General features: G+C 37.1%; 1 protein-coding gene across 1 annotated transcript in view; it reads left to right on the top strand.

Annotated features, from left to right (window-relative positions):
- Window positions 1-10,899: 10,899 nt before the first annotated feature.
- Window positions 10,900-23,833, top strand: part of TMEM38B (transmembrane protein 38B) — a 43,151-nt gene continuing 30,217 nt past the window's right edge. The window contains exons 1-2 of the mRNA XM_045563101.1: window positions 10,900-11,134; window positions 21,688-21,844. Coding sequence (XP_045419057.1) covers window positions 11,023-11,134; window positions 21,688-21,844 — 269 coding nt within the window. The 5' untranslated portion in view covers window positions 10,900-11,022. The remainder of the gene's footprint in view (window positions 11,135-21,687; window positions 21,845-23,833) is intronic.

The raw sequence follows: 23,833 nt of genomic DNA, 5'->3' as shown, positions 1-23,833 counted from the left end.
GAAGAACATTCTTATAATTTCGTAGCTTCAGATCCTGGCTGGGGTAAGGAGTGGAAGGGGAGAGAGTTAGAGGTAGAAGATTTTAGATGAATTTAAATAAATAATTTTTGAGCACTAAAATGTCCTTATTCAACTTACAATTGATCGAGGATAGCTTTTTGTCTGAAAAGTTTCCACTAGTAGTTTTAAATTAATTTCCTTAGATGGTTGATTATAAGCCAATTTCAGACTTTCTTTTGCTACTGTTTAATATACAGCAATCTAAACAATAATGACTAAGCATCTTAACCTTGGTGTTAATTTTGCTGTGGATGGCATTCTCTTGCAGATGTAGTGCTGCCCTATTGGATTTTTGTGCTCCATCCACATTCTTTTGTCAAATTCTCATAATGAGCTAAGACCTACGGGGTCAGGGTGGATGTGGGCTGCAGTCTTGGGAGTTTACCAAGCCAACTGCCTTGACTGCCTTCAAATCAATTATCACAGACATAGCTTTGAAAAAAAGATGACTTCTTGAAGAAAACTGTAGTGATATAGATTTTTTTTGACCTATAAGATTAAAAAATCTGGCAAACATTAACCAATTTGATGAATAGAAAATGCTTGTATTGTGTATAAGGTTAGAAAGTTTCATAAGACCTACTTATAAACATTATTATACTAGAAAATTTCTTACTAAATCCATTATGGCAGTTTTTCCCCTTTGTGTTGGATTCCTCAAAGCCAGAATCCACCTGATCCTTGAATGTAGAATGTGCTGTGAGTGATCATCCCCACCGAGTTATACAGCAGAGTAGTCTCTGAGAGCTGCTGCTGTTAATATGCTGAAGACAAAACAAGCATGAGAAAGGAGTTATAATAAATATCAGGTTAGAACAGGCAGGATGCCAAAAACCAAGTCCAAATAGCTTTGGGTCTTTTTCCTGGGATCAGTTTCTAGGGTAGCCCAATGGAAATTACCAAATGCAAATGTAACATAAGAATCAAAGTCCATTGTCACATCCGGGACTAAAGCCAGAGGAAGTTAACAAGCAGAAAAGACCAGATGGTTATCTGATCTAATGGTTTGGTTTATTGCAGTTTCTTTCAAAGACATGGGGTGCCATCTCTGTGACTGTCCGTCGTTATTCATAAAGTCCCAACTCTCTAGACTGGTGTGTGGCGCTAGCTTCCTACTATGGCGTTCTTTCCCTCAACTCTATGCCAGTTGTTCAGTCTGAGTACTGGCTGCCCTATGGACTTTGTGAGAAGGTGGTTGTGGAAGGATGCCATATAGGTGAAGTATTGCAGAAGTTGGCAGCAAGTATTCAGTTTCACTCTTTGGCCATTTTCCCAAGCCCCGATTCCCACCCACTAAACACTGTAATTGCCCTGATAGCAGTGGGAGTCTTTGAGTTCTTCATTATTCTGAAGAATATGAAAGATTATATGCTTTCTGAGCCTAGTCTTTAGTAGATGCCCATGTCATGGACCAGGGCCCCCATGATGTATCAATGCATATAGCAGTGGGCCTTAGAGGGCTCCTGATCTGATGCTGGGGGAGGGCAGGTGTCGGGTGCTTGGCCCCATACTTCTGTGGTTAGATATATAACCAGGAGCACAAGAAGTAGATTGCTCTACGGAATAATCAATAAAATAGTCGTTGCCTTGCCTGCAGAACAACTGTTCTTCCACCTATTTTAACCAGAAATTGTTACATCAGTCCATGGACGTGGACTTAGGCTTCTAAGAGACAGCTGTTGCAAGACTTGTAGATCAGAATCCCAGTCAACTTCTGGGTCTCTATCTGGAAGCTGGGCACACTGTGATCTTCATAGATCTGGGAGAATGTCCACTATTTAGTGGCCTAATTTGCTGCCATGTAATTGGCTAGGAGCCTCTTGAAAGAAATCCCTCCTTCAAATCCAGGGAGGGCAGGCAAAATATTGTATAGAAAATAGGGTTATGACTCGGTGCATTTGCCAGGCAGCTACTTCCCAGACTTTCTTAACCTCTCTAGTTTGGGTTAGCAACTCAGCCTCCAAGAGGTCTCACAATACCTTGTGCTTCCTGCTGTTATAGCACTTATCGTGCTGTATAATCTTTGTTCATTTGTCTATGTGCCACTAGAACAAAGCTTCCTGAGAGCCTGGAGGTATTCTTTATCTGGACATAGAGTTAATTAGATGCATTACCAGGCTTTTGGATTCCCTCACATATATCTCACAAGATTCCAGTGCAGGCAGAGATGGTGGTGATCATTTTTCATGTAACTATTGAACCATTCACCATTTTACTTCTCCTGAATGGCAATCTTTAGGGGAATTGATGCGTTCTTATCTCTACCCTTGCTAGCCCTCAGGATCTAGCAGCCAGTGGAGAAGAGCTGCTTAATGAATTTTGAGCCGATTTCAGGTACCCCTGGCACCTAATTATGAGTTCTGGTGGGATGATATATATTAACTTCTGGCCAGGCACCTCCAAAGTGCCTGATAAAATTTGCATGTCTGGCACCCAAATTATATATTTGTTCAAGCAATACCACAGGACTCTTACCCTGTTTAGGTGAAATTACTTCTCTTTCAGGAAGGAGAAGAGAGGCCCTGCAGTGTGCAGAGGCATATAATTAAGGGACCCCACAGCAGACTTGGAATCTGCCAGCCTCTCTGATTTTTTAAGCATCTCTGTCCATGAATGTAAAAAGGAAAAAAAAAAAAGTAAATGACACCAAGAGCTGATCATTTTTAAGGCTTTAGATTATTGGCACCTAAAGATGAACTCCAGGATGATTATTAGTAACTTCATCTGCTCTGGAAGAACTCCTTTGAGAGAAAGACTCCAGGAAAGCATGGTACTAAGAAAATTGCATATAGTTTACAGAATTCCAAAAGAAACGTCTGACTGAGCAATGACATAATAATGCCTTTGATTGCACTACAAACACTGAAACATGACTTAGGATGGGTTCTTATCCCTTAGCTCACCATGCTACTTCCAGGCCTCTTCTGGAGAGACAGAAAACCTAGGCACACTGCCTAACAAGTCCCAAGCTTCCTTGTAAGTTTGTTAGATGTCATTTTCCACCCCCTTTATTGAATTTTTTTGTGAAGTATAAAATACATACAGAAAGGTACACAAATCATAAAAATGCAATTTTATGAATTTTCACAAAGTGAACATACCAAAGTCATGAAACAGAACCAAAACTCCAGAAACTCCTCTCCTACCTCTGAGAGCAGCCCCTATCCTGATATTTAACTTCACGGATTAATTTTGCCTGTTTTTGAACACTATAAAAATGGAATCATACAGAATGTATTTTTTTTTAAATCTCTGTCTTATTTCTTTCAACATTATGTTTGTGAGATTCATTGATTTTGATGCAGGTAGTATTTAATTCATTCTCATTACTATAAAGAATATTGTGTATATATTGCAAGTCTATACCACAATTTAGTCAACTATATTACTTTTGGTGAATATCAGATTGTTTTCAGTTTGAGACTATTATAAATAAAGCTGCTATGAACATTTGTGTATCTGCTTTTGGTGAACATTTGCACTTTTAGGAATGAAATTGCTGGGTCTGAAGATGTGTATATGTTCACCTTTAGAAGATACCACCAGCTTTCCAAAGTGGTTTTACCAATTTATACTCTCACCAACAGCGTAAGAGAGTTCAAGTTACTTAACAACCTTACCAGCACTTGATATTATCTCTCTTTTCATTTTAGATATTTTGATGAGCCTATCTTATTGTAGTTTAATTAGCAGTTCCTCGATGACTATTGAAGTTGAGTGCCTCTTCATACATTTATTGGTTATTTGGATATCCCCTTTTGTGAATTACCTGTTAAAGTTTTTGCTAATTTTTGTATTGAGCTTTTTTAAAAAAACAGATTATTTTTTATTTGTTGATTTATACAAATCAAGGTCTTTATATTTTCTGGGTAAGAGTCCTTTGTTGGAGATACACACACACAAACACACACATACACACAGAGCAAGTATCTTCTACTTTGTGCTGCCTTTTCACTCTCAGTGTCTTTTGATAATTGGAAGTTCTTAATTTTAATGTAATACTATTTATCAATTTTTTCTTCTGTGGTTAGAGTTTTTTGCGAGGTGTATTTTGGATAGCAAATCTTTTTTGGTACAACTCTTCACCTGTCTTGGAGAAATCCTTGTTTGGCTCCTGCCAAGAGTTAGCATTGGTAGTTTTACATGGCTACTCATCCCAACTCTGTCCCTAAGGTGTCCTCTTACCTCATTGGCTCGAATTTTTCTCACCTGACCTTTCTGCTCTGGTAACATCTGACTTGGTTCCAGTTAAGCTGGCTGACTACACCTCATCTGCCCTTGGGCTGGATTTCTTAATCGGTCTCCGCTAAGATCCAACTGACCAAACTTGCCAACCACCCACACTAACTAGCCAATCTCAACATCCCTCAATCTAATTTTATCCTCACCCTCTCTTCTGGTTATGGATTTGCAACAGCTGTTAGCCCAATTGTCCTACCCTCAGTCTAGTAGGGAACATTCCCAGCCCTTTTTAGAATATGTCCTAGCTAACTCTTTTTTTAACTTTAGCATCTCAAACTTAGGTGAATTTAGAGCATCAGCAACTCTGTCAAAGACTTTTCCAAAATTAACTAATGTATTTCAATATAGAGGACTTCTAGCTGAAAGAATATGAAATTATTAACAAGAAAACCTCAAGAACTCATGGGTTTAGTTGAAGCAATAGCATCATCTTTGTGTATTAAGGGAAGCATTATTGTTATTTCTATTTGGGCATACATTATCATTACTATGTATAACACTAAAAAGAAGAAGATAAAAATAAAAATAAAAATAAAAACATGACACAAGAGGGAGAAAAATGAAGGGAAAATCCCCACAGCTTTTCTTGGAATGGCATAGACAATTTTACTGAACTTACTAAAGTCTGCTACCTAAGTATCCTTTTTTATTGCACACTAGTTATTCTCTTTATTATTTCAATTAAGTCAAACAGGTCAATAGACTAGAACACAAATTTGAGAAATTTGAGTGCTTTTATGTGGTAGGTATTTTCTATGAAATTAGGTCCAAATTGAATTCTATCCATGACAAAACAAATTATTCAGAAACTCCTTATGATGTTGGGTAAGTAAATTCTGAATAATAATAAGGAATTGTTATTTATTGAGAGCTTTCTATGTACTAGGCACCGTTCTTTACATTTCTTTTCTTTTTTTTTTTTTGGAAGCAAGGTCTAGCTCTGCCACCTGGGCTAGAGTGCTGGAGTATAGTGGTGTCCTTGTAGCTCACTGCGACCTCAAACTCCTGTGCTCAAGTGATCCTGCTGCCTCACCCTCCTGAGTAACTGTAGTCGTGCCCAGCTAATCTTTAAATTTTTTTGTAGAGACAGGGTCTCACTAGGGTGCTCACACTAGTCTCGAACTCCTGGGCTCAATCCATCCTCCCACCTTGGCCCCAAAGTGCTGGGATTATAGGCGTGAGCCACCGTGCCCGGCCTTCCTTGCATGTATTAACATGATTAATCTCCACAAAAAAACCATTAGGTCCAGAGTATTATTTTTGCCATTTTAGGAATGAGAAAATAGGCACAGAGAAACTTGCCTAAGGTAATTCAACTAGCAAGTGACAGAGCCAGGATTTGACTTAGGATCTCTGGCTTCAGCACCTGCATGCTAAACCACTGAGCCTCTAAAATCAATATAATCTATATAGCGTTTATAGTTAAGAAAACAATAGGAAAGTATTTCTAAGTCCCTTCTAAGGGATCTGGATATTATAGGAGAAGAGCAATAGTTAAGATTTCTCAAACAATTACCATGTGACAGGCAGTGTGCTAAGCAATTTATATGCAAGATCTCTTAATTTTGGAAACACTGTAAATATTGTTATTCTTATGTTAAAAACAAAGACCCAGACTTATAGAGATTTAGTAACTACCTTCTATGAGGTTACATGATGAGTGCAATATCTGACTCTAAAGCCTGTATATTCTGTTACCAGTATGCTACACTGCCTTCCAAGATGAGAAAGTTTCCCAAATAAACTCCTTGGTATAGTCAAGAATGCAATTTAATATGCTGCTAGTGGCTGGCTGAGCCTAACAGAAAAGTAGCTGAAGAGGTGGACAAAAAGCCTTTGCTATTATGATCTGACAGGTCCCATCTGAAAGATGAGATACATATATGTTGAGTGAATGAACATTGTAAATAATCTGATAGTCCAGTTGAAATAGTGTAGATAGGAAAAGCTTGACACAGGGTTCTCCAAACTGGCTTTCCATTTTCATGAACTGCTTGGGGGCAAAAAAGGTTTATAAGGTTGAATAACTTTGGGAAATTATCCTCTTCTTAGATAATCATAATGCTTATGAGAAGTTCTGCTGTTATTTATTCTTTTTAGCTTTTTTTTTGGACTAAGGAGACTTATTACCAATTTTTGAATGCAAAACTATAAGACTACTGGCTTAATGGATAATAAATAAAATACTAATAGTTTTTCTACATTTAACAGATTTTGCATCTTACACAATTCACACAAATTTACAGATATTTATAGAACACACAGTGATTGAAGCAATCCTTGGAATATACATTCTTTCCGTACATATGCATACAATTCCACTAATTTAACATTGACTTTAACAATAGACCTGGAGATATGTAAGGTACATACATGCTGTATGAAAGCTGAAAGCTAGACAACTTTGAGCTCAGGCAACGGAGTATGTATTTCTTATCAATTGTCAGACGAGAGAGCTTATGTTGGAATACTTTCCCTCCGTGATTGTTTTTTTTTTTTTTAAAGGCTGGTCAAGTGAAGCAGTGTCCCTCTGTGATTGTTAGGGGTCAGATCCCACCTGAAACTGCATTTGCCTTTTCTGTATTTGTGGACGCTCCTGACCATGTATGCTCTGGTGTTTGGACACACTTATGAATCCCTAGGTAGGATTCCTTTTGTTTGCCCAAACATCAAGTACACAGAAATGCTCTGCTTCTTGCTCTTCTTGGGTCTTGACTGCTCAACTCTACTTGGCTGTCATGAGATTCCTAGTAGACCTTGAATAAATTCCTCACTTTGCTTAAGCTACCCAGAACAATTTTCTATTACTTGTATTCCAAGATACATTTTTTTTAAAGGATCCATTCAACTTCCAAAATTCCTTTATTCTGTGATTTAATGGTACCTGTTACTCTGGAACAGAGATGAATTGTAACCTGAGTGTTGGTAACCACAGACAACTGGCAGCTGTCACATCAGTGGGCAGTCCTTACACTGATGGAGATTAGAGATATTCCCTTAATAACATCAGGTTTTTAATTAGGTAAATTTGTACTTGTTAAACATGGAGAACATTTTTTAGTTAAATAGTTTATACTAGAGATATGAATGATACTTATAGGAAAGGATTTTGTTTTCCAGTGCAAGAAATAAGTGAGCCAAGTTAGATTTTCCAAGACACAATATCAAAGGCACTATTATTAGATACATGCTGAGTCTAAAGAGTTGAGTGTATACTTGAATTGGTTTACCACTTAAATCTCATGTGCCAGAATTCAGTGGATTTTTGAGGGCAATTGGTGTTCTCTAGTTAATTCTGCTTGATAATCCTGAACATTAAAAAGGTTGAATTCAAATTATACATATTTTGTCTTAAGTATAATACATTACTACAATATAATTTGATACAGTGTAGATATCAAGTGCATACCAAATTGATTTTAGAATAAAAATGCCTAATACTAAATTAGGATTCATAAATGCCAGAATATTAAAGTTTAGAAGTGTAATTGGTCCCTTTAATATGAAACTTCCTAATCATGGACTTTTTATGGTCCTTTAAAAAGTTCAATAGTGAAATAGGATGATTATAGCTAAACAAATATTGGATATTTCAAAATATCTAGAAAAGAAGATTTGAAATGTTCCCAACACAAAGAAATGATAAATGTTTGAGGTGATGGATATGCTAATTACCCTGATTTGATTATTACGCATTGTATGCATGTATCAAAATATCACACGCACCCGATAAATATATACAGATGTGTGTATTAATAATAAAATGAAATAAAATAAAATAAATTAAATAAAAAGGTATTGTTATGGATTCCCAAAGTGAAAGGCATGCCACTCAGTGGATAGAAGGCAGCATTGCAGGGAAGAAACCACTAGGATTGCATTTCTGATACTGAGTTTTGGGGTACTGCCAATTTGAGCCAGGGAGGTGGACAAGCAAGTTGAAACTAAGAAGAGTTATGTGAGTTATTCTAGAACTAATGGGATGATTAATATTAGTGGCATGACCACAATGTTTGTATTAATAGAGGCACATACTACTGAAGAAAACATTTATTCCTCTATAACAGCAGTTCTGAATTAGGGGTGATTTTATGCTCCCACCCCAAGGGACATTTGGCAATGTCTAGGGACATTTTTGGTTGTCACAGCTGGGGGGTGTGCATATGTGCCCTATTGGCATCTAGTAGCAGGGATACTGGTAAACATCCTCCAATGGATAGGACAGTCCTCTGCAACAAAGACTCATTCAGAACAAAATGTCAATAACGCTGCTGCTGAGAAACCTGATTTATAAAATTAGTTCCACATGTTTTTGAACTCAAACATGCTTCCATTAGGTTTAGTCAAAACTGATTTTCAGATGTTAATACAACTAGACCAGTTTTGCTTTCTAATGAACAAACTATACTTTGTGATTTGGATTCATTTCATCAGCAATAATTATGTAATTTTATAAACCACCTCTCAAAGTCAGGAAATGTTTCAATTTTCACACATAATTTTCCCCTATCTTGCCTTTCCTTGTTACCAACTCAAAGCCTTCCCTCTTTCCATTCTGTTTCCTTCTCTTATGCCCCATTTCACTAGACTAAATAATCCAAGCAGCAACCAGAAGCAAATACAGTGAGCACATTTAAAACTTAGATAGAACTTGTCTTTTTGTGTGATTACTATTTAATTTCATATATATATTTCTTTTAGGAGCAAGGCATCTGGGACCAAGCTTATTCTTATGACTTTGAAATGAAACAAATAGCAGATTATTTATAGAGTCTGAGATGATTAATTCCTTTCTGTTAGAATTAATCTGTTTATGGTAAGCAAAGTGCTTGATTTACCTTCTTTAAAAAAAAACCCCGATATTTTTCACTGTTGCTCTATTGGTGTTAATAATTAATTTAATCATATCCCAGAATGATACTGGCATAGACACATGACTTAGAGATGTTGTAAGAATTACTTCATATTTTTTTAAGTCCAAAGACAAAACACATATTTTGTGAAAATGTAAAGCCTTTTACTGCTAAATTGTTAAAATGTAAACCTTTTAGGAAATACTATCCAAGTTTCTACCCCTAATTCACAACACTATAATTCCAAAGATAAGGGAATGTATAAAAAGTATGGAAAAAACTGACTCAGACACAAAAGTATAAAACAGGTGTTCCTTATTTCTTTAGTTTTGCTAGAAAGTGTGCTACACGACTAAAAACATTTCTCTATAGGAAGTGCTTGCTAAGAAAACCACGCATGAAAAGTATTTTAACAAGTCTGTTCTTTCTTGAGAAGTAATGAAATGTAGAGATTTATTACAATCTTCCCATGCTTTAATCACTTAGTGTTTAGGGTGATGCCTGTGACATCCAGCAAAATGCCCGTTACATGGCAGGCATGCAAAAAACATTTGTTAAACGAATTAAAATTAATGGGTAAATACTCAGATAAAAAAAAATCAACGTCTTCCTTTGCTGTGCACACTCCCATGCAGCTGTTACGAACCTAACAGCTCATCATATATCTCCAATTTCCTGGTGCCAGCATGATTTGTTCACACATCAAATAAAAAATGTGCCAAACTAAACTTGTTTTTTTTCTTACCGAAACCTACTTCTCCTTTTTTCCGATTTATTTGAATGCAACCACAGTCCTCCTACTCCCCAATTCCGCATTTCCTTCTTTGACATATATGGTTTCCTTTCCCAGCTTCACAGGTTGAGTTAATATCCCCCCATGTTTCCCCACCTGGATCTCAACTTCCACCTCCTCAGCCTCCACCACCTCTTGCCTGGACCAGTGAATACCCTCCAGTTTTCCCTGTCTTTAGTCTCTTCTCACCAATCTATATCTAATTTTGTTGTTCGATCGCACCCCCGCCACTCCAAAAGAAAACACAACCCGGTTTGTTATAATGGTTAAGAGAAGGGACTGCAGCTCTCACATGCCTGAGGATAATTAGTGATTGATCAAGAACTTCGGGATCCAAATTGCCTGGCTCACTGTCTGCCATTCAAGGACTTAACTGGTTTTCCCAACATCATTTCCCACTTTGTACCCTAGCCCAAAACCTCCCTCCGCCTCTCACCTAGCGTTGGATCTCACCCAGCCTTCGAAGTCCAGCTCGCACATCACCTTACCCACGTCCCTGAGATAACCTTCCTCTCCGCGGAGCTGCCCTCGCGCGGCACCTATGTGTCTCACTACATGCTTTGTACAACTAAGTCCGGTTTTTTTGGGGGGTGGGATGGGTGGGGACGTACATTTCTTGAGAGCAGGATATTGTTTGTTTTTTTATAACTCCAATAAGTCACAGTGTAACTTGCACTGTGGTTGCCCAATAAGTGTTAGGTAAATGACATCAAGTTACAGAAATAAATCTGACTCTGAGCGTCTCCCCTGGAGGACGTTGTTTTACTCGTCCGCCGGTTCTCCGGTGTCTGGCAGAGAACCCAGCCCTGAGACCACGCGGGACCCTTATTAGGACTAGCGCCCAACGCAGCAGCCGGACCCCACTCGCCCCGCCCACCAACCGGCCCGGCGCCTGCGGCTCCCGGACACGCGGCCCCGCCCCTCGGCGCGCTGGCCCCCGGCGCTAGGGCGCACGCGCAGGGCTCGAGCCGGCGCGGACGAGCGCGCGGCCGCGGGGCCCCTCCCCCACCCCTCACCGCGCACGCGGGGAATCCGTCGCCGCGGCTGCTTCGGCCGCCGCGGTCGGTGGTCGTTATGGAGTCTCCGTGGGATGAGCTGGCTCTGGCCTTCTCCCGCACGTCCATGTTCCCCTTTTTTGACATCGCCCACTATCTAGTGTCCGTGATGGCTCTGAAGCATCAGCCGGGTGAGTGCGGGGCGCCGCGGACCGGCTCTCAGGGTCCCGTCAGGGCGAGGACGGCCTGACGCGGGTGGGCGGCCGAGCGGCCGCTGCCCTGCACAGCTCCGAGGGTCGAGTTGGAGGCGCCAGGAGCCAGCTCGTGCGACCTCCCGAATACAGATGGGGAAGCTGAGGCCGGGGAGGGAGGAGGCCCCACTTGGGGTTCCCAAGGCCGCAGTAGGGGCGTGCGGGGCTGAGCCCCCCCGCAGGGCTTCCCGACAGGTGGCAGAACCGCCGCAGCATTTCGGCCACCGCACTGCTCGTGCTGCCCACGGCTTGCGCGGTTTGCTGGTGGTACCGCCGCTTCCTTGGACGGCATCTGAAAGCCACCCAAGGACAAAGCTCCTAGCAAGTTTCTGACTTAGTCTCTTGGAGCAACAAATAGTTACGGTCTACTTTCCAGTTGTGAAAATTATACACACACTTAAATATAGACAGACCAATATTGCCCTTCATGCAGTGTCCCAACACCTTGCTTAGCATGTGAGAAGCGGGTGGGTTCCCGTTTTCAGTCAGCAGTGACATTGTACAAGAGTCATTTGGCATAATTTCACTATCTGTAGAATGGGAATATAGTCTTAATACAGCATTTTGAGTTCTTTTAACTGTGTGAGCAGTTGCAAGGAGCAATATTTGTGGGGTTTTTTTTTTTTTTTTGTATTTTACATTCAGGATATGTTTGCTCCAATATTGCTTTACTTTTGTCGCTATTCTACCTTCCTTTTAGCTTTATGGCTCGCTCTTTGAGGTCAGACATTTCTTTGTTACTTTCTGTATGTTCATGCTGCCTTCTTGTCCTGTAGGTAGTTGGTGAGTGAGGTCTTGAGGGTGATGCAGTCACTGTCTTATGAACTACTAGTTTTTTAAATCCTTGAACTGCAGCAACATTTTTCATTTACATTGAACTTTGTAGCTCAGTCTAAATCATTGGCAGAAATTATGACCTGGATAAGGGAAATACTACTGTATTAAAGTAAGACAGATAATCTGCTTAAGATACTGTTTCCTTGATTTGAAAAGAAGTACATTTTGTTACTACTTCATATTCAGAATTCGATGTTTTCTTGTATAGACTAAATCAGAGGTTCTCAAAGTGTGGTTCAGGGACCTCTGGGGCTTCCCAGACACTTGTAGGTTAAAGTTATCTTCATAATAATATACAGATGTTATTCATCTTTTTCACTCTCATGTTCTCACAAGTGTACAGTGGAGTTTCCCAGAAGCTACATGACTTGTGACACTATAACAGATGGAAGCAGACATGAGAATACAGCCAGCTGTTTTCTATTTGAAGGCAAACATTAAAGAGATTTGTTAAAATATACAACAGTGAAACTCTTCTCACTAAATGTTTCTTGCTTTGGAAAACATGTTTTTCATAAAGAATACATTATTTATGTTAACATTTAGTGCATTTATTTTTAAAATGAATACATGAAGAACTATTAAAATGTTCTCAGTTAAAATTTCTAATATAAATAGTGATGCTTGTAACCCACATAAACAAAAACTCTTTTAGGGACCTCAAGAAATTTTTTAAGTCAGGTTTTTTTAATTACCTACAATCTATTCAACATGTTTATTTTTTAAATTTAATTAAATTAATTTATTTACTTACTTTTTTTTAGCAACAAGGTTTTGCTCTGTTGCCCAGGCAAGGTGCAGTGGTGCAATCATAGCTCGCTGCTACTTCAACCTCGTGGGCTCCTGAGTAACTGGGACTACAAGAGTGTGCCACCATGCCCAGCTGGGACTACAGGAGTGTGCCACCATGCCCAGCTAATTTTTACAAAAATTTTTCCTAGAGACAAGGTCTCACTATGTTGCCTAGGCTGGTCTCAAACACCTGGCCTCAAGTGATCCTCCTGCCTTGGCCTCCCAAAGTGCTGGGATTATAGGCTGTTCACCATTTTTAATATAAAATTATGTGTTTTGGGACAAACACATGCAGTCATGTAACCACCATCACAATCCAGATATAGAATAGTTTTCTCATCTACCCCAAATTCCCTCCTGCCCCTTTGTAGTCAGCCCTCTCCCAGCCCCTGACAACCATTTTATCTGCTTGATAATTTTTAGGGGTGTAGAAGGGTTCTGAGACCCCCAAATTTGAGAACCACTGAGATAATTGAATGCTAATACAGTTTTATACAATACCAGTACCTGTAAAGAGGTAAAAATGATAGAGTTAACACACAAGGTGTACCTGTTTAGGCTTTTAACAGAAAAGTATTAGACTGCTGGTTTCCCTTGACAATACTAACTTTTGTTAGTCTTCAGTATCTTATTCTGATGATCAGAAGACAGTTTTTTTTTGCATTTATCATGGTTACTAATGAGTTTATATGCTTCCTAAGTTTATTGGCTATTTATAACCTCATTCCTGTAAATTGCTTAATACCTTTTGCCCTATTTTCTATTAGACTGTAGATTGTTGTCTTATTCTGTTGACTCTCTTTGTGTATCATGGGTATTCTGTTTATGTGTGGTAGACCTTTTTTCCTTGACTCTTGCTGTCTTTTTACTTTGTTCATATTATCTTTTATGGCAGTTTAAAAAATTTCATAGTTAAATCTGTTTACTTTTTTATAGACAAATCTTTTGATTTTTTTTTTCTCTTTTGTAACTCCTGGTAGTTTTGTATTATTTTAGGAAGATCTTTCCCATGCTTAAGATTATAAAAGTACTCATCTATGTTCTTCTTATTTTTTTTTAAATAGAGACAGGGTCTCACTCTTGCTCATGCTAGTCTCGAACTCCTTGAGCTCAAGCAATCCTCCCGCCTCTGCTTCCCAGAGTGCTAGGATTACAGGTGTGAGCCACCATGCCCGGCCTCATCTTTGTTCTTTTTAAAAAAATTCTATAGGTCTGAAAATTATAGGTTCTTAATCTATCTGCAGTATTTTTGTGTGGTATAGATGTTGCTTTGCAAGTCTTTGAATCTTGATGCGTGGCTGGAAAGAACAGTTGGACTCAGTGATTTGAGCAGAGTAGGCTCATTGAGTTGGTTTTACTCTAAGATCATTATTCAGATCATTTCTTCTGCATAGTTCTCTGGAGTGTCCTTAGTTCTTGCTTGTTTTCTTTAGCTTTTCATTGCTTCTGTGAGCTACTGAAATCCTTCCATTGAATTCTTTTTTTTTTTTTTTTGAGACAGAGTCTCGCTGTGTTGACTGGGCTAGAGTGAGTGCCGTGGCGTCAGCCTAGCTCACAGCAACCTCAAACTCCTGGGCTTAAGCGATCCTCCTGCCTCAGCCTCCCGAGTAGCAGGGACTACAGGCATGCGCCACCATGCCCGGCTAATTTTTTCTATATATATATTTTTTAGTTGGCCAGATAATTTCTTTCTATTTTTAGTAGAGACGGGGTCTCGAACTCCTGACCTCGAGCGATCCACCCGCCTCGGCCTCCCAGCGTGCTAGGATTACAGGCATGAGCCACTGCGCCCGGCCCTTCCATTGAATTCTTTATGGCTTAAGTTTGTTATAGTTGATTTTTGTTGTTTGTAGCCAAGGACCCTCATGTCTTTTTTTCTAGCCTCATTATATTGAAGAGTGTTGATGTTGAATAGTAGTGGTGATAGTGAACGGCTTTGCTTTATTCCTGATTTTAATGAGAGTGCTTCTAAAGTTTTATCAAATTTGATGTTTGCTATAGCTTTTTAGGAGCACACTAAGGAAGTTTTCTTTTATTCCTAACTTTCTAGGATGTTCCTATATCTTTACATCATCCTGGTTAGAGAAGGTGATAAATTTTATTAAGTGCTACTTTAAAAAAAATCTATTGAGATCATATTGTTTCCTATTTAAATATGTAATGTAGTGAATTATGTTAATACATTTAAAAATGATGAATCATCCTTATTTCTTGGAATAAACTCTACTTGTATTTTAATTCATTAGGGATTTTGATTTGCTACTACTTTATAAAAAATTTTTATATTTGTGTTTATAATGGAGATTAGCCTATAATGTTCTTTTATTGTGTTATACTTTTCCAGTTGGGGTATCAAGATTATGCTGTTTTGTAAAGTAGATTGGGAAGCTTTCCATTTGGGTTTTTTTTTTTTAGTTCTGGATGATTTATTTAATAAATATTGCCTGCTCTTTGATATTTGGTAGACTTCAACTATGAAGTTATCTGTTTCTTGGTGCATTTTAATGGATAAGTCTTACTTGTTTTTCAATCCAGTCTTAAGTCATTTCGGTTATTTATATTTGTCAGGAATCATCTATTTCCTTTAGATTTTCAAGTCTATTGGAGTAAATATATGATTATATTCTAGAAAATTTCTCTAAATTCTTCAGTACTTCATTCTTAAATGTTATCTACTTCATTTGACTCTTCTGGATCTTATTCACTTTATATTTTATGGTAATTTTTTATAGGCTTTTATATATCTTTTCCTCTTCTAACTCACTTTGAATAAGATATATTTGTTCAGGTTCTGTCAGTAGATATAGTGAGTAGCTTGTTTTGCTCTCTATGTGATCAGTGTTGCGTTTTCATTAGAACTGAAGAGGTGATATGTGTATACTCCCCGTCTAATGCCCAGTTTCTGTTAGATTTTTACTTAGTATGTCTATGCTTTACTTAATTGGCCCCCTTTTCCTATCTGCCAGTGATCGATTCTCTAGAACTCAGACCTATGGTACAATATGCTAAAATTCATAATGTATATACTGCTACCAGGGTTCTTCTTTACCCTCTCAAGCATGTCACTCCTTGAGACTCTGTTTTGGAATGTACTCTACCACTGCCAGTACCTCACTCCCTACATTCCTACCTTTTATATCTTATCATTTGTAGTCTCCGCCCCTGAATCTTAAAAAAAATGCTAGTGGTGGCAAGAAGGTAAAAGGGATTAACTCTTTTTTTTCTGTTTGAGGTGTGGAGAAGGATTACATTCCATTTTTGTTTGGTTCAGGTTTTAGGTTTTTAAATCCAAGGAAAGATAATCCGCCCTCCATGTGACTTCTGCTTCATAAGCAAAGACATAAAGTTATATAACAACTAGGATTGTTTTTATCCCTTAGTTTACCTCCAGTTGTCTCATAATTAACTCTAGTTCCTCCTGAACTCTGGCATGTGATTGTCTTGAGTTTTCAGTTTTGGCTAGTACTGTAAGTTTTTTTTTTCTTTTTTCTGTCTCCTGGGCTTTGTATTAGGAAGTTGGAATATGCTGTTTTGGGGGCTGCTGTTTTAACAGAAAGTTTAAATAAAAGGAGCATGGGTTCACCCAAGACTTATAGTTCCTGGGACTGGTTTCTATCACCCTTAGCTATTTGGGCTTTGGAGGCCATGGTGTGGGACACGGGTCCTCAGCGTGGGCCAACATCTGCAGAAGCAGAAGCAAAATGGCGGCACACCCAGATTTAGAAAGCTTAGAAGTATTCAACAGACATGCAGAGTTGTTTAAGGGTGACAAAGATTAATACTCAGAAATATTAAAGTCAACTCAAGAATGTTCTGGACAAACTCGAAAAGCTTTTGGAAGGAGATTGAACTCTAGTGGAAAGTTTATGCATTATCTATATCTGCAGTCCCCAACCTGTGGGCTGCGGACAAGACCGGTCCATGGACTGTTAGGAACCGGGCTACACAGCAGGAGGTGAGCGATGCTGAGGGAGCGAAGCTTTGTCTGTATTTACAGCTGCTCCCCATTGCTCACATCACCATCTAAGCTCTGCCTTCTGTCAGATCAGTGGTGGCATCAGATTTTCATAGGAGCAAGAACTCTCTGTAAACTGTGCATTCGAGGGATCTAGGTTGTGCTCCTTATGAGAATCTAATGCCTGATGATCTGAGGTGGAACTGAGGCAGTGATGGTGGCGATGGGGAGTGGCTGCAAATACAGATTATCATTAGCAGAGCGGTTTGACTGTGCAATAAATGTAATGCACTTGAATCATCCTGAAACCAACCCCTCTCCATTGGCCATGGAAAAATTGTCTTCCGTGAAACCAGTCCCTGGTGCCCAAAAGGTTGGGGACTGCTGGCTTCTATGATTATTTTTTAAAAATTTTGATGAAAAAGCATACTTGAAGCCTATGAGATATATTATGTTGTTTATTTTTCTCTCTTTCAAAAAAGATAAATCTATAAAGGGGAGAGATTATATAAAACACAAGTATACTAATGTGCAATTTAAAAATACTTAACATCTGGAGTTGAGGCTTTAAGAAGGCTAGAACATTCCCATGCTTCTTTCTGGAATTAATATATATCAACCACTAGCAAGCTGAATGTCAACTGTTTTGAAAATAGCTACAGTACAACTAGTTCTTAAAAATAGGGACATGCTGTCAAACAAAAATAGACTGAGTACAGCAAAATAAAGAAGTCATGTATGCAGTACACTAAAAAATATCTTTCCAAGCTTTGTTATAATTAAGTTAATAAAGCTATTTTAGTTTACTTTTTATTTATTTCTTTTTATTTTTTAGAAATGAGGTCTTTGTCACCCAGGCTGGAGTGCAGCGGTGTGATCATAGCTCAAATTGATGTAGCCTCAAATTATTGGGCTCAAGTGATCCTCCTGCTTCAGCCTCCTGAGTAATAATACTATTTTAAGCATAGTGTAATGATTTATTTTGGCCAGAGTGTGGGATTATTTTGTACTCGTGATTTTAAGTGAATTTACAGGAATAGAGTATGACTTTATTTTTTAGCTTTCATTTCATAATGGGAGTATTTTGATATTAAAGTCCATATGTGTTTATTTGTATTTTAAACATCTTATGCTTGGAATTAGATTCAGGACTCAATGTGACAAATTTTGCTAAGAATTTTGGGGAAAATAATTCTATTGATAGTGTATTTCAAATATCTTAACTCAAGGTAGGACAGATAAATTTTTTCTCTTCTAAATGCCAATATGTTAAAAATAAAATAATTTTGAGTTAGAGAAATTTTTCTGGCTGATATAATTTTGAAAATTAAGGCAAATAGGACTGATGTGAGGGAGACTCTTACCTCCAACTCTGTTATTTTCCTGTCTCTTTTTTTGCCTAATAAAATCTTAGTTTCATTGATTTAAGACTATTGGGGTTATGAATACTTTTTCACTACCATGATATATCGTTCTCATCCCAGCTTTGCAATAAAAACTCAAAAGAATTATATCTTGGGCTTAGAAAATTGAGTCAGAAGCAGCCTAAAGGTTTCATTTTACCTACCTCTTCTTTGGTGTCAATGATCAATCCATTCAACAGATAAATGAATCATCAGAGTGTCTGCTATATACTAGGTAGTAAATATATGTTATATATGTATATATATATTTTTCACTCATTTTAAGTCCTCATAAAATTATTTCCATTTTATGAAAGATGAAATTTGTTCCAAGAGATGTTAGGTCCTATCCATAGGTTACAAAACTAGTAAGCAGTCATAGCTGCCTGTTTGACTTGTGACAATCCTAGTTAAGGGAAATTAAGGGTAGCAGTAATAAAATTATAGTGCTTAAACTCTTTGAAATATTTCACATGTATTTTTCTGTCATATGATAAACATTTATAGTGCATCCATTCCTTACTAAAGTCTGTGTTAAGGTCTCAAGGGTTAACAGTCTAATAATGGGGATGAATTATGAACAAAATCTTGAATGTGATATGTCTTAAGAGGAGTGAAGAAAACCATAAGTTGAAGGAAAATGAAAGTTATTGTGATAACTTAATCAGAAATGAATATTACATGAGTGAATACTTTGTACAAAAGCATTTAGTAATTTTGATTTGGATTGTTTTAATGGTCAAAGGAAAACCTGGGAGTATTTGGATTTGGGTTAGCCACTGAGTGGTGAGTATCTGCAGGTAATGCTAAATCTTTTGTTAGAACAATACTAAGGAATGCAGAAGATAGGGACACCAGCCAGTATTCCCTAATTTCCTAATTGTATATTTATCAGAAGTAATCAGCTACCTTGAGAGTGTATCTTTATGGTAACTGTGATGTGCTACGATAGGCCCATTATAGCTCATTCAGTTAGAGCTCTCATTTCAAGAGTGCATCCCAAGTGCTAACCAAGGTATTCCTGTGACAGAGAGAGGGAGAGATACAAATACAAACATACTCAAGGTGGTGGAAGTGGGGAGAAGAAGAGAAGGAGAGAGAGGGGAGGGAAGAAAGAAAGAAGGAGAGAGAGGGGAGGGAAGAAAGAAAGAAGGAGTATTTGTGTTTGTAACTAAGCATTAGAAGAAGTCTAGAAGTAATCACTCCTTTGGAGAGGAGTATGATTGAGTGGTAGGAGTAGAAAGGAAGGGGTAATTTTGCTCTTTTTTAAATTTACTTCTGTCATAATAGTGATAGCCAATACTTATTGCTTACTATGTGCCAGGATGAAAAACATTTTATCCCAGTCTTTTGTCATATAGAAGTCTTAAATTCTGATGTAGTTGTATTTGTAAATCTTTTTCTTCATGGCATTATTCAGGTTAAGTACTTTTCTTTGTTTCTAGATTGCTAGATTTAAAAAAAAAATCAGGAATGTAATTTTTATGAAGTGACCTTTTATTATCTGTCTAAAGTAGTGATCATGACAATTTGCTAGTATAATGAATGATTTTAATGTATTTCTAAATATTGAACCTTCCTAGAATTCTTTGGATAAAATCTCCTAGGCCACGATTTATTATCTTTTTGAAAAACTATTGATTTCATTTGTTGTTAATGTATTTATGCCTTATACTCATAAATTAGAATTTAATGTGTGTCCTTCCGTTCTTCCTTTCTGTCTCTTTGCCTTCTTCCTTCCTGTTTCATTATATTTCTCTCTCTTTCTCTTTTTTTTTTAATAATTTTTGAGGTTAGGATTATGTTGTTTCATAGAATGATTTAAGTTTTTCTCCTTTGCTCTATGTAGCTATAATGGTTATTAACATAGAAATGACTTGTCCAAAAATATTTGGTAAATATTTTCCATGAATTTATCCAGGCGTAGCACTTTTCTTAGGCTAGGTCTTTGACTGCCCTGTAGTTTTTTCTGTAGTTATTTGTATGTTCAGGTTTCTACTGTTACTAAGGGAATTTTACTAATTTATAGATTCTTAGAAAATTGCCATTTCAACTACATCTTCAAATTCATTGAATTAAATACATGTTGTTTTCCTATAGTTAAAAAAACTATAATTACTTCCTTTTTTTCTTCTAATGTTATGAATTACCGTTTTCATTTTTTTAAATGTCTTCCTCACACTTGCTGAATAATGGTCTGTTTTATTGTCTTTTCCAATAACAGCTTTGGGTTGATTTTATTGATTGCCCACCTCTACTCCATATTTTAGCTTCCATATAATTAATTTTTACTTTTATTTTATAAATTGCTTCTATTTTTCTGGCTAGGTTTATTTTTTTATTTTTTGAACTTTTTTCCTTTGAAAATTTCAGACCAACAGAAAAATTATCTGAATTTTTTAATTTATGCATATTATTGTTTTAAAACCACTTGAATATAAATTAGGGGAATTTTGCCCAGTTACTTCTCATTATTTATTTAAGTGTACATATTCTAAGAACCACAGTACAGTTATCAAAATTAGGAAGTTTAACTATGATCCAATACTATTATTTAAGCCACAGTTTGTATTTAAATTTTTTCAGTTGTACAGTAAGGTCATTTGCAATTATTTTTTTCCTATTCCAGGATATAATCTAGGACATGCATTGCATTCAGTTGTTGCCTCTTTAATGTCATTTAATCTGGAATGTTTCATTTTTGTGTGTGTGTGTGTTTCTTGACCTTGACATTTCAAAAGTAAAGGCTAGTTATTTGGTTGTTTGTTTTTGTTTGTTTTGTTTTGTTTTTGTAGAACAGCCCTCAGTTTGGGTTTATCTGATTAGATTAGTTCAGGTTATATACTTTTTGTTAGAAATACTACAGAAGTGATACTGTATTCTCAGCACCTCATTATCAGGAGTCATCTGATGTTTATGGTGATGTCTGTTAGGTTTCTCCACTCTGAAGTTATTATTTCCCTTTATAATTAATAAGTAATTTGTTAGGACTCATGTTGAAATAGTGTAAATATCTATTCCTCAGCAACTTTTCACCTTTGGGTTTATTTTATTACTCTGTTTCTCACTTGTTGTGTTGAAAGCTCAAGTTTATTTATTTCTGCCTCTTTTGTGTTCTAATGTACTTAAGATTATAAATTTTTCTTAATATATCATTTGAAATGTTGTCCGGGAGTACTTACAGTAGGGTTTGGGATGAAAGGAAACAGTAAGTGGGAAGATTGTTTATATTAATAATAATCTACTACTAGGAAACTGGCAATGAGAGCCTGAAAAGAGTATTTTAAAGGTGCCCCAAATCACCCATTAACAGAATGTTTCCAGTCTTGCTTTAAAGAACAAAGGATGTGGTTCTTAATGATCATGATTGGCACACCTATGAGTAATAGTAAGTTGTTGAAAATTATGAATTTAAGAAGTTTGTTTCTTTAGTGCAACTGGTACCTTGGGACTTGTTTAATAAATATGCAACTATCTCAGACCATGTTTTTACCTTATCATTTCAGGAGCAGCTGCAATGGCATGGAAGAATCCTATTTCAAGCTGGTTTACTGCTATGCTCCACTGCTTTGGGGGAGGAATTTTATCCTGTATACTGCTTGCAGAGCCTCCACTGAGGTTTCTTGCAAACCACACTAATATATTACTGGCATCTTCAATTTGGTAAGCAGCCATTATGATGAATTATAGGACATTTAAAAAATTGTTTTATACATTGTTAGCAAAATAGAATTTTTTTTCTTTGAAAAATATTTCATGTTCTTGAAAAGTTAGTGCATGTGCAAGAAAGGAACCCAAATAATGACAAAAGTTTTAGGTTCAAAGTATGTTTCTTTCTTGCCCTTCTCTCCTTATCTTTTCCCAGAGATTTGGTTGTTGTGGGGGGGGGGGAAGTAGCAAGCCCTCCACCCTCATGATCTGTAACAGTGACATAGCTGGGGACATGGGAAGGGGTGGAGGGCTCCTGGAATGAGGAAGGCTTTGGTTTTTAAATTTGCTCTTTTGTAGAAGGATTCTGAAAGAAAACCAATAAAATGCACCTAAGCTATCAAAAAAATTGTCTTATTTATCTTTAGTAGAAACATTTCAAATATGAAAGGGCACTAAATATTTGGCCATAAGTGTTTATCTTGTGAACCTAATCCATACACACAGATATATGACACTATAAAATCATGAATGTGAACAACTAAAACTAAACAAAAAGTCCAAGTGATTATGGTTCATATATAATTGTTCTTTTCATACTCTTTGTTGGAATTTTTTAGAAACTTGTGAAATCTTTAAACACTAATTTTGTAGTTTTGAAGTGAAGGAAAAGTGTTATTAGGAATTGCTCTGAATGCTTATAAATCCAAATTCAGTTTTGGTTTTTTTTTTTTTTTGTGAGACAGGGTCTCACTCTGTTGCCTGGGATAAAGTATAGTGGTGTGATCATAGCTCACTGCAACCTCACACGCCTAGGCTCAAGCGATTCTCCTGCCTCAGCCTCCCTAGTAGCTGGGACTATAGGTGCATGCCATCATGCCCGGCTAATTTTTCTATTTTTTGTAGAGATGGGATCTCAAACTCCTGACCTCAAGTGTTCCTCCTGCCTTGGCCTCCCAGAGTGCTAGGATTACAGGTGTGAGCCACTGTACCCAGCCCAAATTCGTTTATTCTTAAGAGGATTTATCTATCAAATAAAAAAAAAAGTATAATAACAATCAGAATGCTTTGTTATATCTAAAGCAAAAACTATGCTTTTTATTAAAAACTATGTTAATTAAATATATAACATGTTAGGAACACTTGAATTTCATTTTATTGTGATAATTTTTAAATGTGTGTGTCACCAGTTACAGAAGGGGATATTATAAATAATAGTAGCAATAGTAGTAATAGTGGAAAGCTATGTCCGTGCAAACTAGGAGATAGAATATAATATTTGATAGATTACGTTTGTTGAGTTGTTACTATATGTCAACTAAATTCTTTATATTCATTTTCATATGTAATCACAAGATTGCTATGACTTAGGTGTTATTTTTATTCCCATATGACAAATGGGAAAACTGAGGCATAAAGAAACATTGCTATGATTTTCATAGTAAGTGGTTGACCTAGAATCAAAACAAGAAGTTTGTAACTTTAGAGCCTTCACATTTGTTTTTACATATATTTATATATTTTATATATATACACACATACACACACACACACACACACACACACACATTTTTTTTAGAGACAAGGTCTCTCTCTGTCGCCCAGGCTGGAGTACAGTGGCCTGATCATAGCTCACTATAACCTCAAACTCTTGGGCTCAGGCAATCTTCCTACCTTAGCTGTCAGGCCTGGCTAAATTTTAAATTTTTGTAGAGATGAGATCTCGGTATATTGCCCAGACTAATCTTGGACTCCTGGCCTCAAGCGATCCTCCCACCTCAGTCTCCCAAAGTGCTGGGATTACAGGCATGAACCACTGTACCTGGCCTTAGAGCCTCCACATTTAACAAGTAGTATCTCTCATATATTTGTTTAACCATCTCTTACAGTCTTCCAGTTGCTAGGTGTTTTGGAAAACTTTCTCAAGGACTTGTATTTCTATAATAATATTTTTAAAAGATATTAGCAATTTGGAAAAATGTTTAGGGTGTATAGATGCTGAAA

The sequence above is a fragment of the Lemur catta genome, chromosome 10, assembly GCF_020740605.2.
Source record: "Lemur catta isolate mLemCat1 chromosome 10, mLemCat1.pri, whole genome shotgun sequence".
NCBI lineage: Eukaryota > Metazoa > Chordata > Mammalia > Primates > Lemuridae > Lemur > Lemur catta.
This window is presented reverse-complemented; position numbering and strand designations above follow the sequence as displayed.